At 45.9% G+C, this 13,642-nt stretch overlaps 1 protein-coding gene across 3 annotated transcripts in view; it reads right to left on the reverse strand.

Annotated features, from left to right (window-relative positions):
- Positions 1-6,488: 6,488 nt before the first annotated feature.
- The window catches only part of SLC12A3 (solute carrier family 12 member 3), a 42,811-nt gene continuing 35,657 nt past the window's right edge, over positions 6,489-13,642 (reverse strand). Inside the window, exons 22-26 of one of the 3 annotated variants that reach the window (XM_034425458.3) lie at positions 12,333-12,444; positions 12,011-12,097; positions 11,195-11,330; positions 8,945-9,012; positions 6,489-6,759 (exon numbers count right to left, since the gene is read on the reverse strand). In XM_034425458.3, the coding sequence (XP_034281349.1) occupies positions 6,621-6,759; positions 8,945-9,012; positions 11,195-11,330; positions 12,011-12,097; positions 12,333-12,444 (542 nt within the window). In that variant the 3' untranslated portion in view covers positions 6,489-6,620. Of the gene's footprint in view, positions 6,760-8,944; positions 9,013-11,194; positions 11,331-12,010; positions 12,098-12,332; positions 12,445-13,642 lie in introns of those variants that run through there. The other 2 variants (XM_034425460.3, XM_034425462.3) reach the window with 2 other exon arrangements.

Below are 13,642 nucleotides of genomic sequence, written 5' to 3' on the forward strand. Positions count from 1 at the left end.
TCAGAAGTTGTGGGTGCTCCAACACCAGGGCCTTTTAAGAAGATACTTAAAAGCTTTTGTTTACAATGGTACAGAGTCTCCTGCTTGAGCAGGATGTTGGACTAGAAGTTCCCAAGCTCCCTTCTATCTCTGGTTTGATGGTTGATGGTTGATCATAATAGGATCATGTTTGGGACTGAACAAGTAGCCAAAGAAATAGTAATAGAGCTTTTGTTCCAATTTGATTTGGAGAGTATTTCATGTCTTTTGGGGGTCAGGTATGGTTACCTGAAGTCTTTGAGTCATGTATGGCCATCAGGAAGAGGTCCCAAGTGCCCCATTTTTTTTTGAATTTGATTTATATGCCGCCCTTCTCCGGAGACTCAGGGCGGCTTACAATACACTAAGCAATAGCCTTCATCCTTTTGTATATTTATACAAAGTCAGCTTATTGCCCCCACAAACCGGGTCCTCAATTTACCTACTTTAGAAAGGATGGAAGGCTGAGTCAACCTTGAGCCTTGGCGAGATTCGAACCTGCAGTAATTGCAGGCAGCTGGTCTTAATAACCAGCTTAATAACAGGGTGCCTTAGACCACTGTACTACCAAGGCTCTTTTCATAGAAATGCTTAATGGAAATGTTGTGGAGCACGAAAAAAAGGTTCCTAATGTTTAGCCTTAAATTACGCGCTAAATTACATAGAATAAGAGAGTTTACAGATTAACAGAGTTGAAAGATCATGTAATCCAACCCCCCACCCAAGCAGGAGACCCTACATAAGTGATGGCATTGCGTGCCAAAAGTCTGAGCACGCAAGCGCTGTCGTGCTCCTTCGTGCCGGCACCCATAATGCAATGCATGCCCCCATTTGCGCATGCACGCACAACACCCCCCACTCCCTCTGCACATGTGCCCTGCACTGTGCATGAGCGTGCCCCCCCCAGCATGCTCCCCCCCCATTTTTTCCAAGAGGGCCAGCATGCCTCTTAGTTACCGGCCCGTTCCCTGGCGAGACAGCTGTTCCCCAGCCGGTGCATGGCGCTGCCAAGATGGCGGGGCTGAGAGTGCCGCCAGGGAAGGTCTGAGCACGCAGCTTGCCTGGGATCCTTCCCACTGGGAGCTACACAGAAGCCTCTGCTATCCTATCCCTTATTTCCCTCAGGCTTGTCCCACAAATAAAGCTGACTTTGTATAAATATACAAAAGTATGAAGGCTATTGCTTAGCGCATTGTAAGCCGCCCTGAGTCTCCGGAGAAGGGCGGCATATAAATCAAATTAAAAAAAAAAAAAAAAACCTCTGCCATCCTATGCTCTTATTTTTCTTTATCCCCCCTTTTCTCCAGGTCTCACCTCCTCTCTCCCAGCTTCCCATTTTTATTTTCCTCCAGCCAAGTCCCTCTTTCCTTCTCTTGCGCTCCGTCTCCTCCCCTCTGCTACATAAGGAGACATTTTCTGACAGTGAGAACAATCAACCCATGGAACAGAAGTTGCCTCCAGAAGTTGTGGGAGCTTCATCCCTGGAGGCTTTCAAGAGACTAGACTGCCATCTGTCAGAAATGGTGTAGGGTCTCCTGCTTAGGCGGTGGGTTAGATTAGATTGATTGATTGATTGATTGATTGATTGATTGATTGATTGATTGATTAGTTTGATTTATATGCTGCCCTTCTCCGGAGACTCAGGGTGGCTTACAATGCATTAAGCAATAGCCTTCATACTTTTGTATATATCTGCTTAGTAGGGCTTTCGGGGGCCCCCTAAGCGATGTTCTTTTTTATACAAGGTCAGTTTATTGCCCCCACAATCCGGGTCTCATTTTACCTACCTCGGAAGGATGGAAGGCTGAGTCAACCTTGAGCCTGGTGAGATTTGAATTTGCAGTAATTGCAGGCAGCTGGCAACTAAGTGCTACTTTAACAGCACTTAGTCCATTGCGCCACCAGGCTCTTAGATGACCTACAAGGTCCCTTCCAACTCTCTTAATCTGTTAAAAACATTGCTTTGTGTTGTGCAAGACAACAAGCAGGGCACATGAGCCTTCGGGAGGGCAGAGGAGAGGTCAGTGGGCAAACAAAAGCTGAAGGTGAAAAACAACTAGTCTGTCTTTTTCCAGCCAGAAAGCATAATTGTGGTCCTCAGTTAGCAATCACTTCACTTATTAGCACTTAGTTGCTGGTCCCACTTAGGTTTGTTAAACAAGTGTCTATGGAGCTTCTGAGTCATCCAGGTCATCCTTCATCCCAAAGGTACTTTTTCAGGAGGCAACTGGACTTTCTGGCTTTTCTTTGAAGACCTTTTGCTTCTTTTCCAAGAAGCTCTGAGCCGAAGAAGCGACGAGAAGCCAAACGTCTTCGAAGAAAAACCAGAATATCCAGTTGCCTCTTGAAAAAGCGTCTTCATAGAAAATAATAAGAATAATAAGAAGCGGAACGTCTTCAAAGAAAAATCAGAAAGTCTGGTTGCCTCGTAAAAAAAAAAAAGCACCTTTGGGTTATTAAACAAGGATTATCTGTCTTTTTTTTCCCCTTCAAACAAGAAGGCCATGTCATAGAAGAAACAGAAATATAGAGTTTGTTGTGTGAACAAGGGATAACAAAATGTTGCTCCAGTTACAACACCTGAGATGGTACCGAGTCAATCAGCTGCTTCCTGCAAAAACTTCATTTTTTTTTTATTTTTTTAATTTGATTTATATGCCGCCCTTCTCCGGAGACTCAGGGCGGCTTACAATGTGCTCAGCAATAGCCTTCATCCTTTTGTATATTTATACAAAGTCAGCTTATTGCCCCCATGACTGGGTCCTCAATTTTGTTGTTGTTCAGTTGCTAAGTCATGCTCGACCTTGACAACACCATAACCCTTAACATGCCAGGCCCTCCTATCCTCCACTGTCTCCCAGAGTTTGCTCAAATTCATGTTCGTTACATCGATGACACTATCCAACCATCTCATCCTCTGCCGTCCCCTTCTCCTTTTGCCGACATCAGGGTCTTCTCCAAGGAGTCCTCTCTTCTCATTGGGAGATCTCCTAGGGAGATCTTTCCCAGCTCCTACAGAACTTAAATTTCATCAAATCTTCAGCAAGGGAAGCTCTATGAGAGGACTTCCCATTCTACCAAGACATCTGAGAGATTGATTGTTTAGATGCCACCAAATCATTGTTGCCTCCTAGCAACTACAAAGATTTTCTCCATGACGATGTATCCCTAGGCTGATCCTTCAGCTCTTCCAACAACACTCCCCATCGCCATGATAGCTGAGTTCATCCACCTTGTTGCTGGTTGTCCTCTTCTTCTCCTCTTTCCTTCCATCTTTCCCAGCCTTTTAGAGTCTTTTCCAGAGAGTTGCTAGGTCTTCACCAGGGATGAAATGCTCTCGGTTCGGACTGGATTGCCCGATACGGTAGCAATGGCGGCGGGTGGTTCGGAGAACCGGTAGCAAAAATCCCTGCCCCCCCCCACCATGCCCAGCTGAGCTGCACGATCATCAGAGGCTTTTTTTTTTTTACTTTTAAAAGCATTTTTTCTACAACCTCTTCCACCTCAAAATGCTTTTAAAATCATTGTTGCCTCCTAGTGACATCGTCAGAGGCTTTTAAAAGCATTTTTTTCTGCAACCTCTTCGGCCAAAGAGGTGGTAAAAAAATGCTTTGAAAAGCCTCTGATGATCCCAGCTGAGTTGCCTGATCGTCAGAGAGGCTTTTAAAAGCATTTCTTTAAAAGCGATTTTTTAAAGGCCTCTCTGATGATCCCTGCCGAGTTGCCTGATTGTCAGAGAGGCTTTTCAAAGCATTTTTTTGCAACCTCTTTGGCCGAAGAGGTAGAAAAAAATGCTTTGAAAAGTTTTTTTCTTAAAAAAAAATTGGCCATGCCCACCCAGTCACATTACCCCACCACCACCAAGCCATGCCCACAGAACCGGTAGTAACAAATTTTACATTTCACCCCTGGTCTTCACCTAGTGTCCAAAGAAGCACACTTGCCCGATAAGAGACCTGTGTCCTCTAAGACAGGGGTCTCCAACCTTGGCAACTTTAAGCCTGGAGGACTTCAATTCCCAGAAGCTGGCTGGGGAATTCTGGGAGTTGAAGCCCGCCAGACTTAAAGTTGCCAAGGCTGGAGACCCCTGCTCTAAGATAAAGAAGCCTGGAACTGCACCCCAAGGTATTTATATCTGGTCTGTTGGGGTTCCATTCATTTGCTATTCATGTAACCTACTGTTGTATTGTGCAAACACAAGCATTTTGATTTTTGAATATATAAGTTGCTAGAAGTTGGGGGTTTTTTAGGCAAAAGAAAGCCAATGCCCTTCATATTCTCACCTGGCGGGTAAATAAAATGCTTATGTAATAGGCATCTAAAACCAGGCTGAAAGTGCACAATCTGCTAACATTTGGGGTGTGATCAGTGATGGGATTCAGCCAGTTCGCACCACTTCGGGAGAACCGGTTGTTAACTTTCTGAGCAGTTTGGTGAACTGGGTGTTGGAAGAAATCATCAGGGCAGAGAACCGCTTGTTAAATTATTTGAATCCCACCACTGGGTGTGATGATGAGTGAGAGGAGACAGCCTGAATTATGGAATTCAGGACAAAATATATTGAACTTCTAGGACCTGCTGCCCCCTGCTGGCTCACTGAGGAACTGTAAACTCAATGTAAACAAATAGAGCAATATCATGGAAATTATATTGATTTGGCGCTCTGGGTGAGAGGCACTGCTTAGGAAATCCCATGTTCAAATCCCAAGGAAAGCTCTTGATGCTCCATTCTACCCCAAACCCAGTCAGCCCAGTGTGATGTCCTGTGTGGTTTCACACTTAGCACTAGAGGTTTTTTGCAGTGGTGAAATGTAAAATTTGTTACTACCGGTTCTGTGGACGTGGCTTGTGGGGGGGGGGTAATGTGACTGGGTGGGCATGGCCAACTTTTTTTTTTTTTAACTTTTAAAAGCATTTTTTCTACCACCTCTTCAGCTGAAGAGGTGGTAGAAAAAATGCTTTTAAAAGCCTCCGATGATCAGGCAACTCAGCTGGAATCCTCAGAGCCTTTTAAAACCCAGCTGAGTTGCCTGATGGTCAGAGCCTTTTAAAAGCATTTTTTTACAACCTCTTCGGCTGAAGAGGTTTTTTTTACTTTCAAAAGCATTTTTTCGGCCGAAGAGAAAAAATGCTTTTAAAAGTAAAACAAAAAAAAAAGCCTCTGATAATCGTGCGGCTCAGCTGGGCATGGGGGGGCAGGGATTTTTGCTACTGGTTCTCCGAACCACCCACCGCCATCGCTACCGGATCGGGCGATCCAGTCCGAACCGGGAGCATTTCACCCGTTTTTTTTAGTATATTAGCATAATGCAGGGGTGGTTTTCACTTACCTTGACCACTGTTTCGCCCTGCATGCGCACGCTCGCTTCATGCGCACTGTGTCCATGCATGCACCCGGCCTTCCGTGCGTGTGCTTTGCTCACTCATGCGCATGTGCCCGACATTAAAAATGTGCCTAAATAGCATAATTTGGAGTTGGGGCAGGGGGGCAGGGAGGCGGGGGCAGGGAGGCGGGGCGGGCCCACCCGCTATCGCTACCGATTCGTCCAAACAGGTGCGAACCGGCTGAATACCACCTCTGGCGTAATGCAAAGAAATACAACTAGAAGATCAAAGGGCCTGATCTGATCCCTCTGATTTCTAAAAATTGCTTAAAAGTGTCATCTTTGGGCACCATAAACTAAACAAGTCAGATCAAGAACGAACTGCTATATACGTACAATAGGCTTAGTTTGTTGAATTTTAATCTTGATTATTTCTTGGGTGGCTCATACCAAGTGGATGAGTACAGCTCATTAAATTATTTTATAATTTGGCCAGTGATGGGTTTCAAAAATTTTTACTACCAGTTCTGTGGGTGTGGCTTGGTGGGCGTGGCATGGCTTGGTGGGCATGGCATGGCTTGGTGGGCATGGCAGGGGAAGGTTACTGCAAAATCCCCATTTCCTCCCGATCAGCTGGAACTCAGGAGGCCGAGAATAGATGGGGGTGGGGCCAGTCAGGATGTTTACTATCGGTTCTCCAAACTACTCAAAATTTCTGCTACCGGTTCTCCAGAACTGGTCAGAACCTGCTGAAACCCACCTCTGGATTCGGCGTAGTACAAGAATCCAGGAAATGGGTTGATTCAGTATTCAAGATGAATATGCAGTATCTGTGAACAGATACCAATGTATTATTAGTGAAATTATTCACTAATATATGTGCTTTCCAGCTACTGTATATTCAATTTTAATTAAATGCCAGTGCTAATGAAATTCATTCAGATGTAGTCAATGTTGCTTTGGGAGACCTTCAAATCTTAACCATTCCAAATTAATGACGTGGCCTGTTTATGTGAAGCCCTCCAATTGCAGCTTCTTTTTCCAACCATGATTAAACAAGCCATGATTCAGCACAAGGAACAAATCCAGCCAATATTGCAATGTTAAGAGTTCTGAAGAAGAGGATTCTTACAACCCAACAAAACATGTTTTCCACCATTGGTCTTTTATTCTTGGCCTTCATCCCTGCAATGCAGCCTCTTGATAGCTCACCAGCAAAGCAGGATCAGGCTGGAAATTTCTTCTCCAGGTTGCAATGCTCCCTGGCCCAAGAAGGTCCTACTGACAGTAAAAAGTCAAGACGTTTTCCTGGTTGCCTCTGATCAGAATCATGGGAGACCTCAGATCTTGCGAGAGGGTCTCCAGCCAAGCCATGTACAGGCTACTGGGACATCCCTTACGGCCAACTGGCATAGTTCTGAAAATAGTGACAAGGAACAGGAGAAAGAAAACAAGTTTGTGTTTGTCTATCATGAATCTAACTCTTCTGCCCCAGCTACGGACCCCAAAGAACGCAGCACACACAAACTCTATACAAAGCTTATTTTACTCAAATAACTTAGTCTTTATCAATCAAAGGCTGTTAATAAACTGTCTTAACAGCCTACCAGAATTCTAAGATAAGGAATCACAGTCTTACTAGAGTTGGCAGAAAACCCAGAAGCAGTTTTGCAGAGAATGCAAACGCAAAGGAGAGTGAACTAAAGTTGTTCCCTACAGCTTGCTGCAAGCGGCGTTCCTCCTTAAATAGGCTAAGGGAGTGGCCAATTAGCCCCAAGCCTTACTCTTGAGGAGACCTCCTCCTGAGGAGCATCTCCTGCCTTTTGGCAGCTCTGCACACCCGTGCATTGAGAAGAGGCTCCTCCTCTTCATCCTCTTCATCCTCTTCACTTATGAGAGCTTCTGGAGGTTCTGAAGGCCCTGGCTGAATCCCTGTCTCTGGCACCACATCTTCTCCAGCCTCCCCATTGTCCGACTCGAGTGCCAGCTGCACAGGCTGCTGGTGCAGCACCACACCAGCCTCCTCGCTGTCCGACTCGAGCGCCAGCTGGATTCCCTGCAAATTGCTTCTGGGCTTTCTGCCAACCTTAGTAAGATTGTGATTACTTTATCTTTGGTTTCTTGTAGGCTGTTAAGAAAGTTTATTAACAGCTTTTGTTTTGAAACAGACTGAGTTATTTTAGTAAATTAAGTTTTGTACAAACTTTGTGTGTGCTGCGTTCTTTGGGGTCCGTAGCTGGGGCAGGACATCTAGGTTGTCTTGTCTGGAAGTTGAGCCATGGCAACTCTACTAATTTTTGTGTGGGTTTGAGTTGTTTCGCTGCCCATCCAAGCAGCTTCTTCAGTCTGAATAATGTTGGTTAGAGGAATAGGCAGAGTCAGTGGACTTTGCAAACTCCTAAAATTCTTAGGGGTATTCCTGCACCATAAAACATAGAACATAAAATAATAGAGTTGGAAGGGACCTTGGAGGTCTTCTAGTCCAACCCTTTGCTCAAGGCAGGAGACTTTACACCCGTGATGGCAAACCTATGTTGCTCATGCCACAGGTGGCACACAGTGCCCTCTCTGTGGGCATGAGACCCATCGCCCCAGTTCAGCTCCGCCACGGATACATGTGTGCCTCCTACAGGCCAGCTGGTCATCTCTGCTGCGCATGCGTGGGGGCGGGATGCATGTGGGAGGTGGGGTGCATGCAGGGGGCTGCACGTCAATGCGTGGGGGGAGGGGGCATGTGGGTGCGTGTGGGGGGCCATGCACATGTGCAGGGGGTGGGGCACATGCATGCACAGGTGGTAGGACACATTCAAGGGACCACAAATGCATGTGTGTGGGCAGGGCCCATGTGCGGGGCCCATGTGCATTGCATTTTGGGGATTCAGCCACGTACGCACGCATTTGCGCACGTTTACACGCCCTTTGGCCACTCAGTCCGGAAAAGATTCGCCATCACGGCCCTCTACCATTTCAGATAAATGATTGTCCAGTCTCTTTTTGAAAGCCTCCAGTGATGAAGCACTCACAACTTCTGAAGGTTCGACTGGTTGATTGCTTTCACCAGTAGACAATTTCTTCTTACTTCTAGGTTGCTTCTCTCCTTGGTTAGTTTCCATCCATTGTTTCTTGTCTTGCCTTTTGGTGCTTTGAAAAATAGTTTGACCCTCCCTGTCTTTGTAGGAGCCCCTCAAATATTGAAACATTGCTATCATGTCTCTCCTACTCCTTCTTTTCATTAGACTAGACATACCCAATTCCTGTAACCGTTCTTCGTATGCTTTAGCCTCCAGCCCCAAAATCATCTTTGTTGCCCTTCTCTGCACTCTCAAGTTTTCTTCTCCAAAGTGCATGGCAATATGTCAGTGAAGATTCTCAGTCATTGTCTGGAAATTGAGTGATGGCAACTGGAATTATTGTTCAGACTGAAGAAGCTGCTTCGATGGGCAGCGAAGTGTATCTCAAACTCCCAAAAATTAAGCTCAGTTGCCATGACTCAATTTCCAGACTAAGCCAACACACTCCTCCAATGGCTTTTCCTACACAGTTTCCACCCCTAGAAACTCCTAAAGAGTCGGATTTATTCATTGGTGACTTCTCTTACTTACATGAAAATAAGGGCAGCATCGCGAGAATAGTCCAGCAAAATTTCATTCATTCTCACTTGTCGAAGTGACTGAAATAGAAGGTAGAAAAGACTCAGCACAGATAGTGTTAGGACAGCAACCAGAAAAACTCTGACAATGGGTCAAGTAAATTTCTTTATTGTTGACCACCTGCTTACAAGAATCTTGCCAGATTTTCTGCCTTCTCTTGGGAAATGGCAGGTATAGACTTTAAGGGTTTCACCTCAAACATTTTCTCCTTTGAATGGACTCTAAGATGGAAGGTCTTTTAAGCCACCTATTGTGACATTCTCTCCTTCAGTTGGTGGTTCCACCACATAAAGAAATATGTGGTTTCGTGGGTTTTGTTGTTGTTGTTGTTGGGTTGGGTTGTTTTTTTTTTTTTTTTTTTTTGGGAGATACAGACAAGAATCCACTCCCTACTTTGGTCCCTAGCAAACGTTCTGGAAAAAGAACCCTGCAAATGAGTTTGGAGGTTCTCTATAAAATATATAGGAGCCTGGATAGCTCAGCAGACTAATGCATTGTAATTTAACTCCAGCTGTCTGCAATTAGTAAGTTCGAATCTCCCCAGGCTCAAGGTTGACTCAGCCTTCCATCCTTTCTAAGGGAGGTAAGTTGAGGACCCAGTTCGTGGGGGCAATAAGCGGACTTTGTATAAATATATACAAAAAGTATGAAGGCTATTGTTTAACGCATTGTAAGCCGCCCTGAGTCTCCGGAGAAGGGCGGCATATAAATCAAATTTAAAAAAAAAAAATTTAAGAAGAACCTGGCAAGATCAGACCAAAATTCAAGTCTAGCTTTCAATGTCACAGAGCAGCCGATCAGGTGCATCCAGAAAAACCACAAGATAAAAGGTTCAAAGTTCTCTTCCACCTTAAACCGCAACAGTGCAAACAAGAAGTCAAGCCAGATTTCACCAGGATCACAAGGACAAAGCCTTTGCGGTATGCCTGGGCAGAGGTCCAGAAACTCACAATGGCCCTGCCAATCTGGGTCTGACTCCATAATGCATATATTAAGTCACAGGGTTTGCATTCTGGCCTCATGATCAGAATCTCTTTTCCCATCTTTTTTCCCAGCTCTTTTCCCAAGCCCTCTGCTTCCACCGACAACCAGGGATACATGGGTGAATCTGATCCCTTTCAAAAATCAAGTCAAATTCACAGTTTCAGCTGCGTGCGTCAAATCCAGTCGTTCTGATTTTTCTCTCTGATTCTAACAGACTTGAGAAAAGGAGGGGGTCAACTTTAATCATTTGATCTGGATTTTCAATTCCGTTTGGAAAGGGGATTCAGTTCAGATTTTGGGTAGAGTGGCTGTTGAATGTCCAGATCAACACTGGAATAACATTCTTATTCTTCCCATAAGAGAGTAGGCTTGAAAACACCTTCCAACAGAATCATCATCTTCTTTTAATGACCCCATAATCCCTTGCGGGGTGGAATCTGGGCAATCGAATGGAGCTAGCAGAGAGTTTACTGGCCGGATGTCCTTCCTGTTGCCAATACGGAGTTTTGTTCCGCAGATATATTCCAGGGGTGGGTTCTAAATTTTTTTACTACCGGTTCTGTGGGCGTGGCTTATTTTGTGGGTGTGGCTTGGAGGTCATGTGACTAGGTGGGCGTGGCTAGCTGGTCAGAGTCATTTCTGGAAGGTTCTCGCACTTACGACCAGTCCTCGCACTTACGACCCGACTCATTTGTTTGCTTTTAACACTGATCAGCTGTAGGGCGGCCCTTTGAAGCCCCGCGGCAAGAGTTTAAACAGTTTTTTTCCCTCTAGTCATCAGGAGGCAGCAATAGATTGGGGGTGGGACCAAATAAAAGGTAAGAATAACGTGGGGGGGGGTAGGGGGTGGGAGGGCAGGGGGGAGAACCAGTTCGGTGACGTCATATCGTCACTGCTACCGGCTCGGCCGAACCGGTAGGAACCCACCACTGATATATTCTCACTGTGCCCAGAGAGGGAAATATCTGCCTCTACCTAGGATCGAATTCACAGCCTCCTGATTGTGAGGCGAGAGCTCCACCTCTAGGCCACCACACCACTCCCCTTCCAACAGATTGTAAAAGGAATTCTAAACTTCCCTGACAGGTTAGCCAGGTCGACCAAAGGTGTCAGGTTCAAAGACTTGGAGTCAGAAACAGATGAAACACTCGATCTCCCTACTTCCCCCCTTTTCTTGTCCCGATGTCTGAAAACAACCCCAGGCAAGGTCATCCGAACCTTAGCTTTGTTCTTTGCAACCTCTTCATCGGAAATTTTCCACGGGCAGCCGTGACGCATCTCGTTCACCACCGCATCGTCTTTGAAGCCATCGTTCAGTCTGAACGGCGCGATCAAATCATCAAATCTCTTCACACTAGGAACAAAACCACCGTGAGCTTCCATCGGGAACCTTTTACTTTACTTTACTTTTATTTGATTTATATACCGCCCTACTCCCGAAGGACTCAGGGCGGTGAACAGCCAACAATAAAATACATACATACAAAATTTAAAAAGCAGAGATAAAATCGAATTAAATAGTTGACTCTCCATCTGAGGGCTGACGGACGGCCCAGGCTCCGCCTCTGTCTCTCTCTCTGGGCCAACTCCACTCCCTCTTCCCCCTCGGAGCTCTCAGGTTGCCTTGATGCTGGCCCTGACTCCCAAGCCTCCTCCTCCTCCTCCTCTGATTCGGCTGCTGGAGGGATCAGCAGCCGACAGGCCACAATAAAAGTGACTTACAACTGGTCCTGACCCTTACAACCCTCACATCATCCTCATGGTCACATGATCAAACTCCAGGCGCTTGGCAACTGGCGTGTATTGACAATGGCCACGGGATTGCTATGGGTGACCTTCCCAGCCAGCTTACAACAAGCAAAGTGTCGGAAGCTGGATTCATTTAATGACCATTGTGTAATTTACTGTATATAAATACATTTTTAACTGGAATAGGTTTTATGGTTGGATGTATTGGTCCATACATTAATGCATAATAACAATTCCAATTGCAATAATAATAATAGTAGTAGTAGTAGTAGTTGTAATGTTTACTGTTCAGGTCGGGGTTTCTGGTTAATGTCTGGAAGGACGTGAACCTCATGAAATCCAAGCCGAAATTTGCTTAATAAAGAGACAATCCTAAGGAAGGGGGAAAAAATTAAGATGTGGGGGATTTCAACCATCTTTATTTTATTTATTAAATTTATATTTCTAAATTTGTATTTATTTATTAAATTTATATGCCGCCCCTCTCCGGAGACTCAGGGCGGCTTTATAATATATTTCCCTGTTTTGATGCTCCCCCAACTCCATTTCTCCATATAAACGGTGTATTTGGGACACATCAGCCCTGAATTCTGCAGTTGGAACTTACGCCTTCCGCTCTTCGTCCATTCGGTTGATCTGCCCACCGACAAACACCCGGATCTTACATTTCCCCCATCTCTTTTTGCGGCCGAGGAGATAAGGGACGAGAAGAGTTAGACCTAGTGATAGAAAACCACAGAGGAATCTCAATAACCAACACCCCCTTCTTCTCCTGATTGCATTTAAATCCTACTTAGAACACAGAGTACTAGAGATGGAAGGGACCTTGGAGGTCTTCCAGTCCAACCATTCCTTCTGCTGTGGCCTGTGGCTCCTCCAGCAACCAAATCAGAGGAGAAGGAGGCATTGTGGGAGTCAGGATCAGCATCAGGGCAACCTGAGAGCTCTGAAGGGGAAGAGGGCATGGAGCTGGCACAGAGAGAGAGAGAGAGAGAGAGAGGCGGAGCCTGGGCCGTCCGTCAGCCCTCAGATGGAGAGTCAACAGCCCCCAGGTCTGGAGGTAGCTGATGAGGAAGAGGAGGAACAGCTGGGTCCAGTGCCTGACGCGCAGATGCACAGAAAGCAGAGGAGAGGAGAGCAGTGGAAATCTATGGGCTGATCCTTGGGACGGAAGAGCTGCTAGTGAAGCCCCATCCTAGCTCTGGGAATAAAAGGCAGGGGGCGGAGATGAGTAGGTGTGGCAGACAACTATTCATCTCCCTGCCAGACAGACTTGTTAGCCTGCGTTGAATGAGAAACTTTTTGTCGGGGCTGCTGGCGCTCCTAATAAAGGAATCATTGATTTAACTTCAGAGGGTTTGTCGCAGTGGTGGGTTTCAACATTTTTTACTACCGGTTCTGTGGGTGTGGCTTGGTGGGCGTAGCATGGCTTGGTGGGCGTGGCTTGGTGGGCGTAGCAGGGGAAGGTTACTGCAAAATCCCCATTTCCTCCTGACCAGCTGGGACTCAGGAGGGAGAGAATAGATGGGGGCGGGGCCAATCAAAATTTGTACTACCGGTTCTCCGAACTACTCAAAATTTCCGCTACCGGTTCTCCAGAACTGGTCAGGACCTGCTGAAACCCACCTCTGATTTGTCATACTTGGGGAGCTGGGTCAGAAAACCTTCCCAAAACTCAACCCAATGTAAGATGATGAGATCTCAGGGAGTCGAGTTAGCTTCAATAAGGGGGTAGATTATGATTCCACATCCTGGAATGAAACAACGTCACTGCTGTCATTTTTAGAAAAGGAAATCAGAGTTCGGGCAGTTAAGAAGCTACGGGCTGGTTGACCAAAAGCATTGGCTGGGTTTTGCCTACTAAATTGCAACCCTTTAGAATCCCTACTGAGACCTCCAGAGCTGAGAGAATGCTAG

Source organism: Pantherophis guttatus, chromosome 11 (assembly GCF_059756535.1).
Source record: "Pantherophis guttatus breed Tessera chromosome 11, ASM5975653v1, whole genome shotgun sequence".
Taxonomy (NCBI): Eukaryota; Metazoa; Chordata; class Lepidosauria; order Squamata; family Colubridae; genus Pantherophis; species Pantherophis guttatus.